The 24,849-nt window shown below is 38.5% G+C and overlaps 1 protein-coding gene across 7 annotated transcripts in view; it reads left to right on the top strand.

Moving 5' to 3' along the window:
- The window catches only part of ELF2 (E74 like ETS transcription factor 2), a 133,837-nt gene that overhangs the window by 17,066 nt on the left and 91,922 nt on the right, over positions 1 to 24,849 (top strand). For 5 of the 7 annotated variants that reach the window (XM_037830675.1, XM_037830681.1, XM_037830680.1 and 2 more), the window contains exons 2-3: positions 20,029 to 20,116; positions 21,385 to 21,622. In XM_037830675.1, the coding sequence (XP_037686603.1) occupies positions 21,551 to 21,622 (72 nt within the window). In that variant the 5' untranslated portion in view covers positions 20,029 to 20,116; positions 21,385 to 21,550. Of the gene's footprint in view, positions 1 to 4,729; positions 4,846 to 20,028; positions 20,117 to 21,384; positions 21,623 to 24,849 lie in introns of all 7 variants that reach the window. The other 2 variants (XM_037830677.1, XM_037830678.1) reach the window with 2 other exon arrangements.

The following is a 24,849-nucleotide window of genomic DNA, read 5'->3' as shown; positions in this document are numbered from 1 at the left end:
ATTAAGGCAGCAACAGGACAATACCTTCTCTGAAGAAAGGCCAATGGCATTTGGGGTTCCTCTGTCACATGGGAAGGCACATGGCCAGAGTCTGCTGGTCCTCTCCCTGGTTTAACTTCTGGTTTCCATGGCTTTCTCCAAAATGTCTCTGGGCTTCTGTCTTAGCTTCTCTCTTAGCTTCTCCCGGGGGCATACTCTGGATTACGTATTTTAGCTTCTCTGCAAAATGTCTCTCTTTGCTTCTCTGAGCTCTTTCTTTGAGTTCTCTTAAAGAACTCCAGTAAAGGATTAATACCCACCTTGAATGGTTAGGGTCACATCTCCATGGAAACAATCTAATCAAAAGGTCCCACCTATAATAGGTCTGCCCACACAAGAGTGGGTTAAAAGAACATAGTCTTTAGTGAGGTACGTAACAGATTCAAACCAGCACAAATCTGTAAACTCATAGACATAAAATATGGAATGCAGATTACTAGGATATAGAATGAGACTAAAGAATGGGGAGCAGTTGCTTAATACAGGCAAAATGTTTCTAGGTTGAATTTAAATGTTTGGAAATGAACAGAGGTGATGGTAGCATGTTATTGTGAGAATAATTAATGGTGCTGAATGGTGTGTGAATATGGAGGAAAGGGGAAGTTTAGAGTTATATATGTCACCAAAAGGGAAGTTGAAGGTTAAAACATGGGAATGTATAATGCAGTGAATCTTATGGTAGACAGTGTCCATGATTAGCTGTACAAATATAAAAAAATATTTCATGAACTAGAACAAATGTATGACACTATTACATGGAGTTAATAGAGGAGTATGTGGGGGAAAATGTACCTATTACAAACTATGGACTATAGCTAACAGTAATATTTTAATATTCTTTCATCTGAGCTTACCCTTTCCACCACATTCACACACCGTTCAGCACTCTTAGTTATTCTCACAACATTCTACCATCACCTCTGTCCATTTCCAAATGTTTAGGTTCACCCTAGTTGAACATTCTGCTCATAATAAGCAACTGCTCCCCATTCTTTAGCCTTGTTCTATATCCTGATAATGTATATTTCATGTCTATGAGTTTACATATTATAATTAGTTCATATCAGTGAGACCCTGCAATATTTGTCCTAATGTGTCTGTCTTATTTCACTCAGTATAGTGCCCTCAAGGTTCTTCATTAACTCGTTTTTTTTTTTTAATAGTTTTGCTCACGTACCATACATTCCATTCTAAGTAAACAATTGATGATTCCCTGTATTGTCACATATTTATGTATTCGCCACTATCGCCTCTATCTATATAAGGACATCTCCATTTCTTTAGCAATGAAGGAGGAAGAGTCAAAGAAGGTAGAGAGACAAAAGAAAAAGAAAAAAGAGAAACAAAACAAAACATGATAGCTAGGAAGCAACAAAAGGAAAGATAGCATTAAGTTAAAGTAGGATGAAGAGTCAGACAGCATCACCAATGCCAAGAGTCCCATACACTTTCTCTATGTCCCCCTCCTCCCATATGCATTTAGCTTTGGTATATTGCCTTTGTTATATTAAAGGAAGCATAATACAGTGTTTCTGTTAATTATAGTCCCTAGTTTGCATCGATTGTATTTTCCCCCCAATCCCACCCTATTTTTAACACCTTGCAGTGTTGACACTCATTTGTTCTTCCTCATGTAAAAACATATTTGTACCTTTTATCACAATTGTTGAGCACCCTAGGTTTCCCTGAGTTACACAGTCCCAGTCTTTATCTTTCTTCTTTCCTTCTGGTGTCCCACATGCAACTAATCTTCCTCTTTCAGCTGTACTCACAGTCATCTTTGTTTAGTGTACTTACATTGCTATGCTACTCTCTCCCAAAATTGTGTTCCAAATCTCTCACTCCTGTCTTTTCCTTTCTGTCTGCAATGCTCCCTTTAGTGTTTCCTGTAGAGCAGGTATCTTCTTCACAAACTCTGTCATTGTCTGTTTGTCAGAGGATATTTTAAACTCTCCCTCATATTTTAAGGACAGTTTTGCCAGATATAGGATTCTTGGTTGGTGGTTTTTCTCTTTTTTTAATATATATCACACCACTTCCTTCTTACCCCCATGGTTTCTACTGAGAAATCCAAACATAGTCTTATCAAGCTTCTTTGTATGTGATGATTTGCTTTTCTCTTGCTGCTTTCAGGATTCTCTCTTTTTCTTTGACATTTGATAATCGGATTATTAAGTGTCTTGGCATAGGTCTATTCCTATCTATTGTGTTTGGAGTACACTGTGCTTCTTGGATCCGTGATTTTATGTCTTTCATGAGAGATTGGAAATTTTCATTGATTATTTCCTCTGTTATTGCTTCTGCCTCTTTTCCCTTCTCTTCTCCTTCTGGGACACCCATGACACGTACATTTCTGAGTTTCGTGTTGTCATTCAGTTCCCTGAGTCATTGCTCATATTTTTCCATGCTTTTCTCTATCTGTTCTTTTGTGTGTAGGCTTTCAGGTGTCTTGTTCTCCAGTTCCTGAGTGTTTTCTTCTGTCTCTTAAGATCTGCTGTTGTATGTCTCTGTTGTATCTTTCATCTCTTATGTTGTGTCTTTCATTTCCATAGATGCTGCCAGTTGTTTTTTCGAAGTTTCAGTTTCTACCTTATGTATCCCCAGTGTTTTCATTATATAGTTCATCTCTTTTTTCCATCTCTTCCCTAAACTTTTAAAATTTATTTAGCATTAGTTGTTTAAATTCCTGTATCTCAGTTGAAGTGTAAGTTTTTTTCCTTTGACTGGGCCATAACTTCATTTTTCTTAGTGTAGGTTGTAGTTTTCTGTTGTCTAGGCATCTGGTTTCCTTGGTTACCCCAGTCAGATTTTCCCAGACCAGAACAGGCTCAGGTCTTGGAAGGATGCAGTAGCATCTCAGATGTGTCTTGGAAGATTGAGACACCCTGTGAGGCCTCAAGTCACTGTGCTTTTCTGCCCAGCAGGTGGCGCCTGTCAGCCTGTAGCTTCAGACTGTTGTGTAAAGAGGCGTGGCCTGTGGCTGTTTTTCCTCAGGCTCTGGGGTCTGGTTCTGAATAGAAGGCAGGTAGTAGAGCTGGGCCTCACCTCTTTCCTCTTAGGGAAGAGACACCCCTTGGGGAGATATCATTTGCATTTGAATAGTCTCTCTGACTCTGCTGTCTCCACCCTTGTCTGGGTCAGAGCACTGGGAACTGAAAATGGCTGAGGCTTTCTCCACTGAGCCGAAAAAGGGACAGAAAGCCTCCCTTCAGGGCTGGTGCACGGCCACCCTCAGTTTCACCCATCAGCCAGAGATAGCACTCTGGCTCTCCCAGGTCAGTCACCAGGAGCCTCTGTCTGCTTGTTGGGAATTTGTAGCTTGTATTGAGCAGTCCATGTTTGTTAATTAAAACCTCAGCTGGAGCTGGGCTGAGCTATATTCGCTTGCTCGGAGAGTGCTGTTCTCTAACACAGTGAGGCTTTGCAGTTTGGGCTGCCAGTGGGGGAAAGGGGGCTCTTGGCTTGGATCCACAGATTTTACTTACAGATTTTATGCTGCGATCTCAGGCATTCCTCCCAATTCAGGTTGGTGTATGATGAGTGGACAGTTAATTTTGTCCCCTTGCAGTTATTCCAGATTATTTACTAGTTGTTCCTGGTTGTTTATGAGTTGTTCCAGGGGGACTAACTAGCTTCCACTCCTCTCTATGCCTCCATCTTCTTCCTCCAGTTTTTAACAACATGTTTTCTCACTTCCCTTTAGACCCTCACCGGTAGCCTCCTTAAGGGGCATGTGCTGGTACAGTTTCTTTATGGCACTTTAGGCTTTCACTGATGATGTCCTTAAAGTGCCTTTCGCCCTTCCAGCTTCCACCCACTGCCCAGATTCAAGCCACTCCCACATTTTAGGTTTCTTAGCTCCTTTTTTCTTTTTATTTCTAGCTCAGATTAATAAAGCTTATACCAAAGTATAATGATCGCTCTACAGATCTTTTTGAGATTTCACCAATTGTCCCTGTAATATTCTTTTTCTCTTCCAGGATTTAATCCAGGATCCTTATGTTGCATTTAGTTGTCATGTCTTCTTAGTCTTCTCCAATCTGGGACAGTTCTTCAGTCTCTTTGTCTTTCTTGACTTTGATGCTTTTGAAGAGAATTGGGCACTTACTTGTAAAATGTCCCTCAATTTTTCTGATATTTCCTCATAATTAAACTAAGATTCTGCATTTTTGGCAAGAATGCTGCAGAAGTAATGTTGTACTCTTCTCAGTGCATCATTTCAGGAGGAACATGATGTCAGCTTCTCCTATTACTGGTGATGTTAAATTTGTCACTTGTCTAAAGAAGTGTCTACCAGGTTTCTCCACAGTAAGGTTACTATTTTCTGTTTGTAATTAATGGTTATCTTGTAGGGTGACATTATGAAGCTATGCAGATATCCTGTTTCTTATAATACTTTCACTCACTAATTTTAGCATTAATTTATGATTCTTCTTTGCAGTATTATTGATGTGGTATTTATCAGTTGGTGGCTTTCTGTTCCATCCTCCTTTATACGAATTAATTTGAATTCTACTGTAAGGAAGAAAAGTTGTCCCTTCTTTCCCATTTATTTATTCCATTATTTATTTATATCATTATGGACCCCTGAATATTTATTTTAGTCTATGAGTTATAATTCATTGCTATCATTATTTTTTTTTTTTTTCAAATTGTCCCTTTCAAGTTAACTCCTGTTTCCTTTTGGCAGGTCCATATCATTGTTTGAGATTTCCCTACTTTCTGGGAAGCAGCGTTCCAGGTTCATCTCACAAGATGTTTTGGGTTCATCTTGTGCTTTGCCTGCCCTAGCCCACTCTTCAAGGAGTAAGTTAATTTTTTTGGAGAATGGATATAGGAATCAAGAACTGGGCAGTAGGAGTTCTCATTGCTACTAGGGTTTCATTGCTTCTAGACCCTCTGTGGACAGAATAAGGAAATGTATCCATATATTCACAGACATATATACGTTTGTCTGTATATGTGGCAAGTGAAAACCATGAGTTCATACTGATATCACTGATTCCAGCTCATTGCCATAGGGCTCATTCTAGGCTTCGCTTTTTCCATATTTGCAACTTATTTTTCACTCCCTGACAGTGAAAAACTTGGCTGTCTTTTTTTTCCTCCTATTTTTAAAATACTTTATTTTTTCTCATAATACTGTCATTATAAAAAAAATATAAAAAAACTATAAAAACATTCAGGGGCTTGTCAAAGTGAGAAAACCTAGACTCCACCTGAGAACTTGGCTCAACCAGTCTTTCCTCCAGCTCCTTCATTATTTGACCTTTATACAACTGTGGGGATGGAGTGGAGGTACACAGGCATAAAAGGGTCATAAATTCCCCACATGGCCTCCAAGAAGGGTGAAGAATAAGTAGCTTCGCATATTACAAAAAATGGGAATTGGAAGTTTGGAGGTGGCTGGGTCCTGAGTTCAGAGATATGGGGAAAAACCCGTGACCCTGAATCTCTTGGTGGGGAATAGCTGCTCCCAAACCCCTTTCCCTTCCTGATGAACTGTAAGATAGACTCTGCTCCACTATAGCAGGCCTCTCTACCCTTTCCAATAGCTTGCACACACCTGAGAGCATTAGGGAGGTCAGAACTTCCCACTCTGTGGGTTGCAGGTGGGGCTTTCAGAAAGACCACAGAGGGCCATGTTCCCCTCCCTGCCTCAAAGGAAAAGTGTCTGTGTTCAGCGACCATGTTCAGTGGTTATGTCTGGATTCCCTCCCTGTCTCAACCCTGAGAGGGCACAGACAGCTCTAGGTGAGTGGCTCAAGTGCATGAATTATGTGTGTGCAACCTTGGTGGTGGTGGTAAAGCAGTATCCTTTCTATCTTCCTCCTCCTCCTAACAGGAGGAGGCCAAAGGGAAGGGAGCAAAGCTGAGAGGGGGCAGAGGACATGCTGCTATACAAGTGGGGACAAGGAATCTCTGTATCTTCAAGTAGCACGCACATCACGCCAGCCACTGGAATGGGAACTGGATTCAAAGCCAGTGACATGAAAATTGACCCCTGGCCTGGGCTAGTTCTCCCCACTTCCTCCCGTCACCCCAAGGCAGCCCAGTTCTGAAGAGGGTCAGGACAGGAAAATTTTCCTGAAAACTAGTAAAAACCTGGCTCTTTTGATCTACAGTATATTTGCTAATTTTCTCAGTCCTAGAATAAAAATAGTTTCAGAATTTCTAACTCATACTCTTGTGAAAAAACAGCGCAGCCAGAGTACAATTGTTTATAGTTGTTTTTGTCTTCAGCTTTCTTTTTATAGCCACAATACTTTTTTTCCAAAGTTACTTAGGTTATTTTTTTCCTCTACTCCCTTTAGCATGGTTATGTTATTCATTTGTAATGAGTTAGGTTCATTTGTTATAGATGTGGCATTTGGTTCCCCTTACATCTGATATTATCATGTAGTTTTTGAGACTGTGAGACATTAACATGGTTCTAAAAGTCATAGCTGTACAAAAAGGTATACTACAAAAGTGTTACTCTTGCTTCATCTTCATCCTTTCTACCTGTCGTATTTACCCTCTTTCCACTCCACAACATCCTGTAGATAATGATTCTCATTTTTTCTGGATTATCTTTCCTATATTTCTTTTTGACTAAATGAGCAGACAATGTATATTTTCTTATAGACCCTACTTTCTTATATGAAAGGTAACCTATTATAGATAATATTTTACTCTTTGGTTAATTTTTTTTCACTTAATAACAGGTCCTAGAAATTGCCTTATCAGTTACTAGAGATCTTCCTCATTCTTTTTTTATAGTGGCGGAGTACAGTGGCGTGTGAACATAACTTACTTTATTCAACCAGTCTTCTGTGTAAGGTCATTGACCTTGTTTCTGATATTTAACAGATACAAACAATACTGCGGTCAATAACCTTGTGCCTATGTATTTTCATTTTGGAGGTTTATCTTGAGGGTAAATTTGCAGAAGTGGGGTTGCTGGGCCAAAAACTAAGTGTGAATTCAAAGCAATCCCTTTCAAAATCCCGGCTGGCTTTTTTGCAGAAACTGACAAGCTGATCCTGAAATTCATGTGGAAATGCAAGGGACCTAGAATAGCCAAAACTCCCTTGAAAGAGAATGAAGTTGGAGAACTTGCACTTCATGATTTCAAAACTTACTACAAATTTACATTATTTAAGACTGTGTTGTTCTGGCATTCATATAGACATATAAATCAGTGGAATAGAATTGAGAGTCCAGAAATAAACTTATACACTTATGGCCAGTTGATTTTTGACAAGGGTGCCAAGACAATAAAATGGGAGAAGAATTTTTTTTTCCCACCAAATGAAAATCTCCTAATATTAGATTGTGGTGACAATTAGACAACTTTGTGAATATACTAAAAACCATTGAGTTGTATACCTTAAATAGGTAAACTATTTAAAGTAAACCATTTAATAGGTATGTGAATGATATCTCAATAAACCTGTTAAAAAAAAGGTGAACCCATATGTAGTTTTGTTAGGTATTGCCACATTCCCCTCTTAAATTGTTGTGCAGTTTACAGTGTATAAGTATGCCTGCTGCCCCACAGCTTTGCCAACAGAATATGTTGTCATAAGTTTTAATTTTCATCAGTCTAATAGATGATAAATAGTGTTTGATTTTTGTAAAAATTGCATTTCTATATGGGTGAATTTGGACATCTTTTCATGTGTTTCAGGGCCTTTTTGTATATGTTTTTGTGAATTGTGTGTGTATGTGTTTTCCCTCTTTAGCTCTCTGGTGTTTGGTCCTTTATCCCTCTACTTTTAAGTGTTCTTTGTGAGATTGGCCTTTTGTAACATAGTATCCTGATAAGTAACATTATAGATTTAGTTTTCCCTGTTTTTGTACTTTATGTAAATAAAACCATACACATTATATTGTTTTTGATGAGAGTGTGATCTCTGCTCTAGGTAACTAAATTATAGTCTGAGGAGACTTTACTTCTGAGTGATGTTTAAATTTGCTATTAATGGGCACAGAGTTTCTGCTGCCCCTGGAATTCACTTTGTATTCATGATTCAAAGTTGTTTCCCTTCTTATTGCCAGGCCAATTTCCACCCCCCTCCTCTAGTCCCAGACCAAATGTTGGCTCCTGACTGACGTCTCCTTAGACTCCCTGAGGTTGACTTGGTTGTTCTTTTTTATGTTTCTGTTGTGCTCTGTACAGTTTCCTTTACGGCATTGGTATTATTGTAATATTTATCCTCACTCGACTACACTGAAGGCTGGATCCTGACTTCATTTTTATAATTCTAGCATCGTGCTGTATTTGATATATAGTAAGTGCTTAATAAGTATTATTGAAAGACTCGTGTTGTGAGAAGAAAGAGTTTGTCATTGTAGGGAAAAAGTTGTCTTTGAGAGATAAGTGATATTTGAATAACCAAGGTAGTGAGTGTTCTTGATTAAAGGAGTGTACCAGCAAAGGACAGGATGCGAATTGGTGTGGTATGCGTGGTGAACAGTGAAGATATTTGTCTGATTGGAACACATTTGTTTATTCTTGCATTTATCGTATATTTACTGCATTTCTACCATATGAAAGGCTTTGATGTAGGATGTATAAATGGATACACAGATTTGTAAAATATAGTCCTTTGGGAAGAGTAGTAGGAAGTAAGATTAGGAAAGTAAAGAGGAGCAGAATTTTAGAGAGTGCATGGGACTTGATAATGATTGATAGGAGGTAAAAGTGAATGATCTACTGGAAACTGTATTTCCCTGATGTTTTTGTGAGGGAGGTATATAATGTGGATTGGGGGAAGAGAATTAAAGAAAATGAAAATAACGAGCCCTGAGAAGATTTGGTTTCATTAGAGTTGAGACCTATAAGACTGCTAGGAACTGGCCAAATGGGCAAGCAGGGAAGGAAGGGCATTAAAGACGCGAGAGAAGCATATAGAGAGCTACAAACAATCATGGCATTAAATTAGATGGAGGGATAACAGGAGATGAGACTGGGCAGTAAGTATGGATATGATTTGTGATTTTCAAACTTGAACATATAAGAATGAATATTTCAGAATTTCTAAAAAATAGACCTAGACCTTCAACCCATTCATACTAAATCAGAATGCTTGCAAAGAGAGGTTGCAATATCATATTATGGGTGATGAGGAACTTTCAAAGAATTTTGAGAGAGGGATGATGATATAATTCCATCTTAGATCACTTTGATATTACAGTAGATGAAGGGAGACAAATTCTGAGGCCATTATAGCAGTTTAGAAAGATAATAAGGACCTGAACTTGGGCAAAGGGATCATAAGTGATAGTTTGATGGTGTTGAGGGAGAGGTGAGTCTTGGATGACTTCAGGATCTCCGTTGTTAGGCAGCTTCTGTGGGTAGTGGGATAGCTTACTGAACTAGGCACAATAGGAGAGGTAGTACACTAGTAGGAAAAGTGATGAATTTGGGACATATTAGACCTCTTCTCCCACAGTTTTCCCCATTTTATTTATTTATTTATTTATTTTTTTTTTCCCTTTGGTTTCATTTTTTTTTTATCATCATTTTATTGAGATATATTCACATACCACGCAGTCATACAAAACAAATTGTACTTTCGATTGTTTACAGTACCATTACATAGTTGTACATTCATCACCTAAATCAATCCCTGACACCTTCATTAGCACACACACAAAAATAACAAGAATAATAATTAGAGTGAAAAAGAGCAATTGAAGTAAAAAAGAACACTGGGTACCTTTGTCTGTTTGTTTCCTTCCCCTACTTTTCTACACATCCATCCATAAACTAGACAAAGTGGAGTTTGGTCCTTATGGCTTTCCCAATCCCACTGTCACCCCTCATAAGCTACATTTTTATACAACTGTCTTCGAGATTCATGGGTTCTGGGTTGTAGTTTAATAGTTTCAGGTATCCACCACCAGCTACCCCAATTCTTTAGAACCTAAAAAAGGTTGTCTAAAGTGTGCGTAAGAGTGCCCACCAGAGTGATCTCTCGGCTCGTTTTGGAATCTCTCTGCCACTGAAGCTTATTTCATTTCCTTTCACATCCCCCTTTTGGTCAAGAAGATGTTCTCCATCCCACGATGCCGGGTCTACATTCCTCCCCGGGAGTCATATTCCACGTTGCCAGGGAGATTCACTTCCCTGGGTGTCTGATCCCACGTAGGGGGGAGGGCAGTGATTTCACCTTTCAAGTTGGCTTAGCCAGAGAGAGAGGGCCACATCTGAGCAACAAAGAGGCATTCAGGAGGAGACTCTTAGGCACAAATACAGGGAGGCCTAGCCTCTCCTTTGCAGCAACCGTCTTCCCAAGGGTAAAACTTATGGTAGAGGGCTCAAGCCATCAAACCACCAGTCCCCTATGTCTGTGGTCATGTTAGCAACCATGGAGGTGGGGTAGGCGAATACCCCTGCATTCTCCACAGGCTCCTCAAGGGGGCACTACATCGTTTTTTTTTGTTTTTTTTTTTTTTTCCTTTTTTGTCTTTTTTCTTTTTTTTTTTTTTTCTTAACTTTCCCTTCTTTTTTAAATCAACTGTATGAAAAAAAAAAGTTAAAAGGAAAACAAACATACAATAAAAGAACATTTCAAAGAGACCATAGCAAGGGAGTAAGAAAAAGACAACTAACCTAAGATAACTGCTTAACTTCCAACATGTTCCTACTTTACCCCAAGAAAGTTACATACTATAGCAACATTTCAGTGAACTTGTTCCTACTACATCCATCAGAAATTAACAGACCATAGTCATTTCTGGGCATCCCCAGAACGTTAAATAGCTTATCTGTTCTTCTTGGATTATTGTTCCCCCTTCCTTAATTGCTCTCTACTGCTAGTTCCCCTACATTCTACATTATAAACCATTTGTTTTACATTTTTCAAAGTTCACATTAGTGGTAGCATATAATATTTCTCTTTTTGTGCCTGGCTTATTTCGCTCAGCATTATGTCTTCAAGGTTCATCCATGTTGTCATATGTTTCACCAGATCGTTCCTTCTTACTGCCGCGTAGTATTCCATCGTGTGTATATACCACATTTTATTTATCCACTCATCTGTTGAAGGACATTTGGGTTGTTTCCATCTCTTGGCAATTGTGAATAATGCTGCTATGAACATTGGCGTGCAGATATCTGTTCGTGTCACTGCTTTCCGATCTTCCGGGTATATCCCGAGAAGTGCAATCGCTGGATCGAATGGTAGCTCTATCTCTAGTTTTCTAAGGAACTGCCAGACTGACTTCCAGAGTGGCTGAACCATTATACAGTCCCACCAACAATGAATAAGAGTTCCAATTTCTCCACATCCCCTCCAGCATTTGTAGTTTCCTGTTTGTTTAATGGCAGCCATTCTAACCGGTGTTAGATGGTATCTCATTGTGGTCTTAATTTGCATCTCTCTAATAGCTAGTGAAGCTGAACATTTTTTCATGTGTTTCTTGGCCATTTGTATTTCCTCTTCAGAGAACTGTCTTTTCATATCTTTTGCCCATTTTATAATTGGGCTGTCTGTACTATTGTCATTGAGTTGTAGGATTTCTTTGTATATGCAAGATATCAGTCTTTTGTCAGATACATGGTTTCCAAAAATTTTTTCCCATTGAGTTGGCTGCCTCTTTACCTTTTTGAGAAATTCCTTTGAGGTGCAGAAACTTCTAAGCTTGAGGAGTTCCCATTTATCTATTTTCTCTTTTGTTGCTTGTGCTTTGGGTGTAAAGTCTAGGAAGTGGCCTCCTAATACAAGGTCTTGAAGATGTTTTCCTACATTATCTTCTAGGAGTTTAATGGTACTTTCTTTTATATTGAGATCTTTGGTCCATTTTGAGTTAATTTTTGTGTAGGGGGTGAGGTAGGGGTCCTCTTTCGTTCTTTGGATATGGATATCCAACTCTCCCAGCCCCATTTGTTGAAAAGACCATTATGGCTCAGTTCGGTGACTTTGGGGGCCTTATCAAAGATCAGTCGGCCATAGATCTGAGGGTCTATCTCTGAATTCTCAATTCGATTCCATTGATCTATATGTCTATCTTTGTGCCAGTACCATGCTGTTTTGGCAACTGTGGCTTTATAATAAGCTTCAAAGTCAGGGAGTGTAAGTCCTCCCACTTCGTTTTTCTTTTTTAGAGTGTCTTTAGCAATTCGAGGCATCTTCCCTTTCCAAATAAATTTGATAACTAGCTTTTCCAAGTCTGCAAAGTAGGTTGTTGGAATTTTGATTGGGATTGCATTGAATCTGTAGATGAGTTTGGGTAGAATTGACATCTTAATGACATTTAGCCTTCCTATCCATGAACATGGAATATTTTTCCATCTTTTAAGGTCCCCTTCTATTTCTTTTAGTAGAGTTATGTAGTTTTCTTTGTATAGGTCTTTTACATCTTTGGTTAAGTTGATTCCTAGGTACTTGATTTTTTTAGTTGCTATTGAAAATGGTATCTTTTTCTTGAGTGTCTCTTCAGTTTGTTCATTTCTAGCATATAGAAACATTACTGACTTATGTGCATTAATCTTGTATCCCGCTACTTTGCTAAATTTGTTTATTAGCTCTAGTAGGTGTATCGTTGATTTCTCAGGGTTTTCTAGATATAAGATCATATCATCTGCAAACAATGACAGTTTTACTTCTTCTTTTCCAATTTGGATGCCTTTTATTTCTTTGTCTTGCCGGATTGCCCTGGCTAGCACTTCCAGCACAATGTTGAATAACAGTGGTGACAGCGGGCATCCTTGTCTTGTTCCTGATCTTAGAGGGAAGGCTTTCAGTCTCTCACCATTGAGTACTATGCTGGCTGTGGGTTTTTCATATATGCTCTTTATCATGTTGAGGAAGTTTCCTTCAATTCCTACCTTTTGAAGTGTTTTTATCAAAAACGGATGTTGGATTTTGTCAAATGCTTTTTCAGCATCTATTGAGATGATCAATTGATTTTTCCCTTTCGAGTTTTTAATGTGTTGTAATACATTGATTGATTTTCTTATGTTGAACCATCCTTGCATGCCTGGAATGAACCCCACTTGGTCATGGTGTATGATTTTTTAATGTCTTTGGATTCGATTTGCAAGTATTTTGTTGAGGATTTTTGCATCTATATTCATTAGGGAGATTGGCCGGTAGTTTTCCTTTTTTGTAGCATCTTTGCCTGGTTTTGGTATTAGATTGATGTTAGCTTCATAAAATGAGTTAGGTAGTGTTCCATTTTTTTCAATGTTTTGAAAGAGTTTGAGTAAGATTGGTGTCAGTTCTTTCTGGAAAGTTTGGTAGAATTCCCCTGTGAAGCCATCTGGCCCTGGGCATTTATTTGTGGGAAGATTTTTGATGACTGATTGGATCTCTTTGCTTGTGATGGGTTGGTTGAGGTCTTCTATTTCTTCTCTGGTCAGTCTAGGTTGTTCATATGTTTCCAGGAAATTGTCCATTTCTTCTACATTATCCAGTTTGTTGCCATACAGTTGTTCATAATATCCTCTTATAATTTTTTTAATTTCTTCAGGATCTGCAGTTATGTCACCTTTTTCATTCATTATTTTGTTTATATGGGTCTTCTCTCTTTTTGATTTTGTCAGTCTAGCTAGGGGCTTGTCAATCTTGTTGATCTTCTCAAAGAACCAACTTTTGGTGATATTTATCCTTTCTATTGTTTTTTTGTTCTCTATGTCATTTATTTCTGCTTTAATCCTTGTTATTTCTTTTCTTGTACTTGGTTTAGGATTGGTTTGCTGTTCATTTTCTAGCTTCTTCAGTTGATCCATTAGTTCTTTGATTTTGGCTCTTTCTTCCTTTTTAATATATGCGTTTAGTGCTATAAATTTCCCCCTTAGCACTGCTTTTGCTGCATCCCATAGGTTTTGGTATGTTGTGTTCTCATTTTCATTCGTCTCTATATATTTAGCAATTTCTCTTGCTATTTCTTCTTTAACCCACTGATTGTTTAGGAGTGTGTTGTTTAACCTCCAGGTATTTGTGAATTTTCTAAGTCTCTGATGGTTATTGACTTCTAATTGTATTCCATTGTGGTCAGAGAATGTGCTTTGAATAATTTCAATCTTTTTAAATTTATTGAGGCTTGTTTTATGTCCCAGCATATGATCTATTCTGGAGAAAGTTCCGTGAGCACTAGAAAAGTATGTGTATCCTGTTGATTTGGGATGTAATGTCCTGTAGATGTCTGTTAAATCTAATTCATTTATCAGATTGTTTAGGTTTTCAATTTCCTTATTGGTCTTCTGTCTGGTTGATCTATCTATAGGAGAGAGTGATGTGTTGAAGTCTCCCACAATTATTGTGGAAACATCAATTGCTTCCTTTAGTTTTGCCAATGTTTCTCTCATGTATTTTGTGGCACCTTGATTGGGTGCATAGACATTTACGATTGTTATTTCTTCTTGCTGAATTGCCCCTTTTATTAGTATGTAGTGGCCTTCTTTGTCTCTCAAAACATCCCTGCATTTGAAGTCTATTTTATCTGAGATTAATATTGCTACACCTGCTTTCTTTTGGCTGTAGCTTGCATGAAATATTTTTTTCCATCCTTTCACTTTCAGTTTCTTTGTGTCCCTGTGTCTAAGATGAGTCTCTTGTATGCAACATATTGATGGTTCATTTTTTTTGATCCATTCTGCGAATCTATATCTTTTAATTGGGGAGTTTAATCCATTTACATTCAACGTTAAAACCGTGAAGGCATTTCTTGAATCGGCCATCTTATCCTTTGGATTATGTTTGCCATATTTTTCCCTCTCTCTATTAATATCCTTTATTGTACCTATACCGAATCTCTTTAGTACTGAACCTTTCTCCAAGTCTCTCTGTCCTGTCTTTGTTTCTCTGTCTGTAGGGCTCCCTTTAGTATCTCCAGTAGGGCAGGTCTCTTGTTAGCAAATTCTCTCAGCATTTCTTTGTCTGTGAAAAATTTAAGCTCTCCCTCAAATTTGAAGGAGAGCTTTGCTGGATAAAGTATTCTTGGCTGGAAATTCCTCTCACTCAGAATTTTAAATATATCGTGCCACTGCCTTCTCGCCTCCATGGTGGCTGCTGAGTAGTCACTACTTAGTCTTATGCTGTTTCCTTTGTATGTGGTGAATTGCTTTTCTCTTGCTGCTTTCAGAACTTGCTCCTTCTCTTCTATGTTTGACAGTGTGATCAGTATATGTCTCGTAGTGGGTTTTTTTGGATTTATTCTATTTGGAGTTCGCTGAGCATTTATGATTTGTGTATTTATGTTGTTTAGAAGATTTGGGAAGTTTTCCCCAACAATTTCTTTGAATACTCTTCCTAGACCTTTACCCTTTTCTTCCCCTTCTGGGACACCAATGAGTCTTATATTCGGACGTTTCATATTATCTATCATATCCCTGAGGTCCATTTCGAGTTTTTCAATTTTTTTTCCCCATTCTTTCTTTTATGTTTTCATTTTCCATTCTGTCATCTTCCAGGTCACTGATTCGTTGTTCAACTTCCTCTAGTCTTGTACTATGAGTGTCCAGAATCTTTTTAATTTGGTCAACAGTTTCTTTAATTTCCATAAGATCATCCATTTTTTTATTTAGTCTTGCAATGTCTTCTTTATGCTCTTCTAGGGTCTTCATGATTTCCTTCATATCCCGTACTAGGGTCTCATTGTTCATCTTTAGTTCTTTGAGTAGCTGCTCTAGGTGTGTCTCTTCTGGTCTTTTGATTTGGGTGCTTGGGCTTGGGTTATCCATATCGTCTGGTTTTTTCATATGCTTTATAATTTTCTGTTGTTTTTGGCCTCGTGGCATTTGCTGACCTTGATAGGGTTCTTTTAGGGTTTGTAGACCAGTTGAAGTCCTTATCTCTAATTTATCAGATCTACAGCTTCGTGGAGTACACTTTCTCTAACTAACCAGCAGGTGGCGTCCACGAGCCACCTGTTCTCCACAAGCCAGATCTCCCCTGCTTAGCCTTTTTGGTGAGTGGGGGAGTGAGTCTTGTGGGGCCCAATTGGTGTACCAAGCTTGCGTGTGTAGTTGGTGTTGCCTGCCCTGTATGTGGGGCGTGTTTCTGGGCAGTCGGGGAGGGGGGGTGGCCCTAACAATCAAATCTCCCTGATGATCCTAGAGTTTTAAAGCTACTGCAATAGTCTAATCCTTCAGTTCAGTCCTGCCGCAGTTTGTCTCTGCCACTGACCCACAAGTCTTTGGTATTGGCGTATGGCTCCTGAGACTTGCAAGTGGGCCCCTCTTCCAGGCTGTGCACCCCGGGTCCTCTGTTGAGGGATGACTGTGCTATGTCGCAGGTGAGTGCCGTCCCCCCAGGGCAGTTCTGGGCTGCTGGGCTGTGTTGGGAGGCTCCCAGTCTGCTCAAATGATGGCTGAATGGGGCTCTGTTAATTCACACTGCTCCCCCTTCCCAGCTCTGGGACATTCAGCTGAGGTTGCAGGGAAGGCTAATGTCCACGCCCAGTTTTGTGGTGTGTGCCTGTTATTTGAAGCACTTCCGTCACACTGGGTTGTCTGGGGCAGCTCTGGGCTATGGGGCTGGCGATGGGCAGGAGTGTTTCCTGTCCACCAGGATGGTGGCTGTGAGCGGACACCCCCCTTTTCTTGGGAAGTTGTGTTGTTTAATGAATTTTCTCAGCCACTGGATTATTGCCTTTTGTCTCAGAGCTCTCTTAGTTCTGCTCTTGACTTGACGTGCCCAAATTTCAATTCTTTGAAGCTTTCTGTATTGAGCTTCTTAGAGTAATTGTTTTAGAAAAAGCAAAAAGGATTTAAAAAAAAAAAAAAAAAAAAAAAAAAAAAAAAAAAAAAACGGCCCTCCTCAGAGATCTAATGGGTTATTGAAATGCTAATAGACAAAGCAACCAGGGCCATTAAGGAAAAGTGCCCAGGGCAGAGAGATCAGCCTTGCTTTGGGATTTGCATATGCGCCTCAAGGCCTGATCTCCGCCCTTCCCCTTTCTGTGTTCACCAGAACTCCAAAAATCCTCTGCTTTTATTTTGGAGTTTTTCGTGTTGTTTTTTTTCTATGCCTGTCTCCTCTCTGCTGGGCTGGCTGCTCTCAGAGTCTCTGGTGTCTGGCCTCAGTCTATCTATGGTTGGAGTTTGAATCAGTAGAATGAGTTTCCGGTAAGAGCAGCCACTGCAATTCTCCCTTCTCCTTCCTGGAGCTGACAGCCCCTCCTCCCCCCGGGACTGAGCCTGGCAGGGAGGGGCGCGGGTCCCCTGGCCGCAAAAACTTACAGATTTCGCTGATCTCAGCAGTTCCACGTTTTCATGAGTGTTGTATGAAGTATGCCCAAAGACAGATTGCTCTGTGGTGTCCAGTCCACGCAGTTCCTGGCTTTTTACCTACTTTCCTGGAGGAGTAACTAAAACATACAGCTCCCCTTTGGTTTCATTTTAGCAGCTTTTGCCAACCAGATTCTCCAAGGAGCGCAGGCCAGCAGCTCCCAGCTGACAGCTCCCCATTTTATTTAATGGCTACTCCAGGTGCACGACCAATGTCTTTGGATTCATCCTGACTTCCTGTCTTTCTCTCACACCCTATATCCAATCTGCTAGCAAATCTTGTCCATTTTACCTTCAAAATATATCTAGAAGTTGTCTACTTATCACTATCTCAAGAACTGTGTTCTGATCCTGGCCCCCATCATCTCTCACCTGATTATTATAGTAGCCGCCTAACTGATCTGCTTCCTTCTGCCTTTGCCACTTGTCTTTTCTCAACACAGAATCTGAATGGTTCTTTTAATAATCAGGTCATCTCTGTGTAAAACCCTCTTTCTCCCTTGGAGTAAAAGTCAAAGTCCTTACAAAAGGCCTGCATGGCCCTTTTCCTAACCTTTCTGCCTCCTTCCTTGTGCTCACTCCACTCCAGCCACACTGGTCTTCTTGCTGATCCTTAAACTATCAGGCATAAGCTCTCTTGAGGGTCTTGAATTTTCTGTTTTCTTTGACTATAAGGCTCTTCCCCCAGATATTGGAACAATTCACTCCCCACTGCTTTCCAGTCTTTGCTCATGTCACTTTTTCAGTGAATCCTTCTTTGACTACCCAATTTGAAATTGCAAGCCCCCTCCCTACTAAATACTCACTATCTCTTTTCTCTGGTTTATTTTTCTCTGTACCCTTTGTCACCATATACATACATATGTTATATCTGTTTTGTCTATTATGTTATACATTCTGACTAGAATGTAAGATTTATAAGGACAGGGACTTTTGTTTTATTTACAGCTGTACTCCTAGCACCTGATACTAGGTGCTCAGTTAATATTTGTTGAATGATTGAATTAATGAATGCAGTGTCTAGGTCATCCTGGAATAGATGTGCACTATTTACTTATACCCTATCTAATTCCAAAAGGAAGTAGATGCAAAAGAGTTTCTAATAGACAAATTAGAGCCCATGAGAATGGTTTAGGCTGGAAGAGAGATTTGAGTGAAGCCTTGGGAATAAATGAGATAGCTTGGAAAGAGTCAAAAGAGAAAAGAACCAGGGAGGGGGTCCTGAAAACACTTTTAAGAGTTGACCAGAGAGTAGAACCATCCTTAGACTTAGTGGGAATCCTGTTGCTCTGGGCCCTGTGCCTTTGAGGTCCTCACCTGGCTTCCTCCAGCTACACTTCTTCCCATTGGGTGAGGATTTTGGAGGGTTAAGGGGACTGGTCAACCTGATCTCCATTTGTAGATCAAGCCCTGAGCATTTGGATCTCAGAATTCCCTGCCTGTGGCCCTTGAAAATCTCTTTCCTGATTTTCTCATTTCTTTACCATATGTATGGGCTCCCCTAGGCCTAAGGGATAGCCAAAAGGCAGCTGTTTGTGGGTATGTGGCCAGAGCTTAGGCATGTGGGCTGGGATGTCCACGTGTATGCATATGATGCCTCTCATCGGATGGGGTGGAGCCCAAAGTGGGGAGAGAAGATGGGTGGGCTGCAGGCCAGAGGAGGGGGCTGGCCTTCCCATTCCCCACAGAACTCGACTGAAGGAGTCTGAGAATTAGAAAACAGAGCTTGGCCTTTCAGTTTGTTATAAAAGTGTATTTGTCAAGATAGGAGGATAGAATAATAATTTAACTGCTTATTAGCTTGATTTATAATTTTGAAATATTTAGACAAATAGCATCTTCCATCTGTATTCTTATCCCAAGTCCCATGAAAATTAGGGTGGGTCTGCAAGAGAGAATTGAAAAGAGTTAGATAGAGCTGGAAGAGGTAAATGCAGCAGAGGGTTTCAAGGAGGGAATGGTCATTAGTGTCAGCTACTTCAGAGAAATCAAGTCCTGTGAAGACAAAAATGTATCCATTGGCTTTGACAACCAGAATTTAGTAAAAATTTCTGTTGAGTGGTAATGGTTGTGGAGGTGGAGGCAGAGTATAGGGTTTTTTTCTAGAACCTCATCTGAAGGGAAGACTTCTATTTTTAAGATGAGGAAGTCTTGAAAATGTTTATATGCTGAGGGAAAAGAGCCAATGTTAAGTGACAGAAGGTTAGGAGACAAAGGAATAATTGCTGGAGCAAGTTCAACAGATTGGTCTTTGAAGGGAAGGGGGATATTTGAGGAGGTTTGGGAGCAGAAGAAGTAGGGCTTGAGATACTTGGATGTGTATGGATGCTATGTTTTGGGGGTGAGGGAGCAGCGAGGTGAATTAATAGGCCGTAACTTATCATTAACATTGTTTTTTAGTAGTTTTTGTGTTAGTCTTTTTAAAAATTGTTTTTATACTCCTGGGGGATTATACCTGCAGACACTTACTAAAACCCTGTTGGTTGATTGAAATATAGCCCATAATATGGGGCATAGGCTATGTATGTTGGGTCTGTCCTTACTCAATAACTTATTTAGTGGTGATTTAAAGTTTTAAGTTTGATAAAAACTTGATTCCTCAATAACGTAGAAATAATTTCCTTATTATATTCATTATGTAAATGAGTCATTAGGCTTTGATGATAGTTTGTTGTAATAAGTACATTCTATCTGAATCACACTTATTTTGTCCAAAATGTTTTTTAATAGGACTATATTAATTCTGTCTTTTTCCCCCCCACTAGTAGTTCCAAAGAACTACTGGTTCAGATTTTAGCTCTTGCCAAGGTGTGAAAGTAGTGGAGGATGCTTAAACTACTTAACGCCCAAATTGTAAGTAAAATTTATTTCTGCTGTTATTATCTGTTTTTTTTAGAAAACAGAAATTGGAGATATCCATTGCCTTATGTGATAAAAATGTGCTTTAGTGTGATGGGGTTGTGGACTTTTCTTAATTTTTCTAGGATACAAATACTTCCTATCTCACTTTCTATTTATAAGATCAAAAAGAATACTAGTAGTACTCCAATGGTACTCCAATTAAGTAGTGAGGTAAAATTTCTACTTTTTTTTTTCCAGATATTTCTTTTTATTGTAGTAGTTTATAGAAATTATTATTTTATTTCTATATTTATATGATACTGTTAGTCAAACTTAGTATAAGGACATGATGTTAAAAGCAATGATTCATTAGAAAGGTATATTTTCTCTTTAAAAATGCTTAAATTTTATGCATTCTTTAGTTTTTAATGCAAAAATTCCTATTAGAAATAACCCTGTAATTTCTCTGTATGAGAAATTTTAGATTAGCATGCTCAAAATCACATGAAATGTAACTTTTAAGGAATAATGTAATACATAAATCCAGATGTACCTATTGACATCTCTGTAAGAGGGAAAAACTTGAATTATATTTACTTGAAACCATTTGCTATAGCATTTTGAACTAACAGCAAAGAAATTGAGGGAAGAATGGTAAAGTAATATCAAAGACATTCCAAGAGGTTTCATTACTTTGTTTTCAAACTACTGTAATTGAAAGTATAAGCAACTCAAAATAACCTGTCTGATAGTTCTTGTAGAGTATTCAGAGTGTGAATACACAAGATTGCTTTCTTAAGCAAGAGACAGTTCTAGTTATATTGTTCAAACAAACCAACCAATGAGCCAAAGAAGAAGAATGAAACATTTATAAGCCAATAAATCTTTTAATTTTTAGAGACAATTCATTTTAGAAATTGTCTCAGCACATTTTGTTTTTCAGTGTATAAAATATTTTAAAAATTTCTACCAAATATTTCAGGAATAAAACTTCTTCATAAAATATCATCATAAAATGTAACATTTTTCTCCTAGAATGTAAATATCGTAATGTCACCTATATGCAGTAGCTTAGTAAGAACTTCAGTTTGTTCATGAACCTGAATATTAATGCTAAGAAGTAGAATGCTCATTACTGCCCTCTTTTGACACAGTTGTTTGTGCCTTTCTCCTTTTTCTCAGTTTAAAAAGAATAGTTAAAAATTGAATTACAAAAAGATAATGACTTTATATCCCTCCTGTATATTTTTTATAACCTATCAAATTCTTCCTCTTTTTAGGCTCTCTGGTTAATCAACTTTAGAAGACTGGATTTCTGGATGTATACTCCACTCCATCTCTTTTGACTTTTAAACATGATAATGCAAACCTATAACTCTGGCAATCATCCATGAACCTTTAATTACATTGATTAATAGCATTTGAAGCTTCCTCAGGGAATAAACAATGACATCAGCAGTGGTTGACAGTGGAGGTTCTATTTTGGAGCCTTCCAGCAATGGAGTAGAAAATCAAGAGGTTAGGCATCCAATGTATTATATTTCTGTTTGTTTATAGAAATCAATGCATGAACTAATTTTGAAATTAATGGGAAACAGTTATTTGAGAGTAGAAATATACAGCGCATGAAATTGTAAATGTATATGTCATGTATCCTTATGGAATTTAGGTAGTAGGTTGAGGAAGGTACTGCAGGGCTCACCTGAATTGACATGCATATATTAGAATGAACTTGTAAAAATAAAGGAAATGAAAGAAATGATACTGAGTACTAGTTGGGAGATAGAATTAAATTCCTGATAAGGTTCATTGCTTTAGATTATAGAGTTATAGGTATATATTGTTCCTAAATACCTAAATTAGATTATTAATCTCAAGGTAGAATTTTATATTTGTTTTACTTGTCATATCTGTTTCTTGGTTATTCTTTTTTATCTAATTCAGTTTGGAAATCCATCATATTTTATTCCTATATATATATATTTATGAAAGTAGATAGTTTATAAATCATAGAAGAAATTCGGATTTTGAAATTTTATACATGTAGAATTTTGAGTCATTGACATATCTGATTATTTTCCTGTTACTGATAAAAAGAATAAGAGATGGGAGTAGATAATAAAAGTACCAAAAATATGTGAACTTCCAGGTCCTAGCTTCATTGGAACCATTCAGTGAAGACTGAATAATGGGAGGGATCTAAATTAAAATATAACAGTGCTATCACAGTAATGGACAAATATTTGATCCAGAGATGAGGTAGGAAAATGGAGTTTACTGTATTAAAAAAAAATCTGTTTTCTCTATTTTCTGTAAAAGAGGCTACTGTTACTGTTACTTATAGTAGCATGACTGAGAAACAAGTTAGGACATCAGGCTGTGTGTGGTGGAGTCTGGATACCTTTTCTTGCTTGCTTGATGTCTGTTCTTCCAAGGTCCAGGTCAGTATGGGGAAAACCCAGTGGAAAGGGAATAAAGTGAAGGTATTCCTTTTCTTCTGTTCTTAGTGAACTTGGTAAATCCTAAATGTTGCTTTTGTATTTTAACCTAAATTATTCAGAGTCCATTAAAAGAAGCCAGAGTTATGGAACATACTTTATTCCTTATGTAATTTTCATTTCAGAGAGCTATTGTATGTAAAAAAAGTTTTCATTTCTTCTTCCTTTCTGTAAGATCACCTCTAAATATGATTTTACCAAAGAGATCAGGTACTCAGGGGACTTGGCTCCCCTCCTATATCACCTAGCCCAAATATTCCTGCTGCTTCTAGTGCTTTTTCTATGTCCTATAGTTTGTCTCTGTTGGCATTTTAACCCTATGACGGGAGCCATAGGCTGGATATAGTCACCTTGTGCCGATTAAAAGGTACCATTAATATGGGAAAAAGAGAAAAATAGTTTGTTTCTGGAAGACTCCTTATATTTTTCTTCCCTGATGTTTATGGCCGGGAGAGCTGGTTGTCATGGAAGAAAGAATCTGATAAATGAAATCGTTTTACCTAGGTGTTATTAACTAATGATTTCATTTGGTAACTTTTGTAGGGGAAGTCAGAAGAAGGCGATACCCTTAATGGGTATTTTAGGTATTGTGGCACCAGAGTAGGGGAAAATATTATTGGGAAACTTTTTCTTCAAATTTTACTATGTAGGTGCCCATTTACTTTCATTCATTTGTTTCTTTACCTGCTTTGTGTGAAGTACTTTTCTAGGCACTGGAGATAAGGTATTTGAGAAGTGTTATGAATCAGGGTTTGGGCATTTGAGTTTAGACTGAATAAAATGAGGGGTATTGCATCACGGACATATCTGGGGGAGAGAATTCCAGGAGGAAAGAAAAGACACTAGTATCTCCGAAATATATTCTAATTTTAAAAGGGAGTTTTGGGGGCAGTGATGTTAGATTTTGTCCAAGGAGCAACTTTTCAGAAATATGTTTCCTATATAAAGTAATATCTGTACTCTAAAATGTAGTTTGGGGTGAAAAATAACCAGTCAAATTAGAAGAGAATAAAGGACATAAAAAGCTGAGAGAGCTTAGAGAGAAAAGCCCTGGAGAAGCTTCAAAAGAGGACTTGCAAGACACAAAGAGGAAGCCAGTGGAACCAGAAACTGAAAGCAGTGAAACGTGGGAGCAAAGGACGAGCATTTCCCAGCCATGTGCCTTCCCATGTGACAGAGGTGTCCCAGTTGCTGGCAGCCTTTCTTCAGAGTCCAGTTATCATCCTGTTGATGCCTTTATTTGGACATTTTCATGTCCTAAGAACTGTAAATTGTAAGTTAATAAACCCCTGTAGTAAAAGCCAACCCATTTCTAGTATATTGCATTCTGGCAATTTAGCAAACTGAAACACCATCCCAAGGGATGCTCACTTGGTGGGTCTGTTGTGGTGGATGCTGGCCCAGGAAGTTCTGCGCATGTGTGGCACCATCTCCTGTAAGTACCTGTGGGAAGTTATGCATGATCTCTACTACAGGATCCTGAAGAGATTGAAAAGGAAGAGCAAGGTGCTCCTGAAAAGGCTGTAGGAATTCCAAGTAGGAATTTCAGAGCAAATGGACTGTTCCAGCTCCAGAATTACTGCTGCTCAACCTGAGGTGACAGATTGGTCTGAAGTCCTGCAGGTCCCCTCTGTGCCTATTCAGCAGTTCCCTGCTGAAGACTGGAGTGCTCAGCCTGCAAATGAAGACTGGTCTGCAGCTCCCACTGCTCAGGCCACTGAGTGGAACAGTCACTTAGTGGTCATAAGCTGTTATTCCACAGGCTCTTAAAGAAAAGTGTAAATAAGGTTGCTAGGAAGAAAAACACGTTTCTATTTAAAAATGAAACTGTCTAACAGACATGTAATTTGAGTCTCAGAATGAGAGGAGAGGAGGGAAACAAACAAACAAAAAATGAAGAAATAATGGCCATAAAATTTCTCAATTTGTTGAAAGCTGTAATCCCATAGATCCAAGAATCTTCAACCCAAACAGGAAAAATCAAAGAGCAGGTGGATACTGAGGCACACCATAATAAAATTGTTGAAAGCAATCAAGGAAAAAATCTTAAAAGCAACCAGAGAAAAAGATTCATTATATAGAGGAACAAAAATGAGGGCTGCAAACATCTTATCTGGAACTATGCAAGTCAAAGACAATGACATCTTTAAAGTGCTGAAAAAAATGAAACTGTGAACCTAGAATTATATATCCAGTGAACATGCCCTTCAAAATGAAGCCTTTTTCAGACATAAAAAAGCTCATAGA

The sequence above is a fragment of the Choloepus didactylus genome, chromosome 3 (assembly GCF_015220235.1).
Source record: "Choloepus didactylus isolate mChoDid1 chromosome 3, mChoDid1.pri, whole genome shotgun sequence".
In the NCBI taxonomy this organism is placed as follows: Eukaryota; Metazoa; Chordata; class Mammalia; order Pilosa; family Megalonychidae; genus Choloepus; species Choloepus didactylus.
The sequence above is the reverse complement of the archived record's forward strand: the minus strand, read 5'-3'. Positions and strand labels throughout refer to the sequence as shown.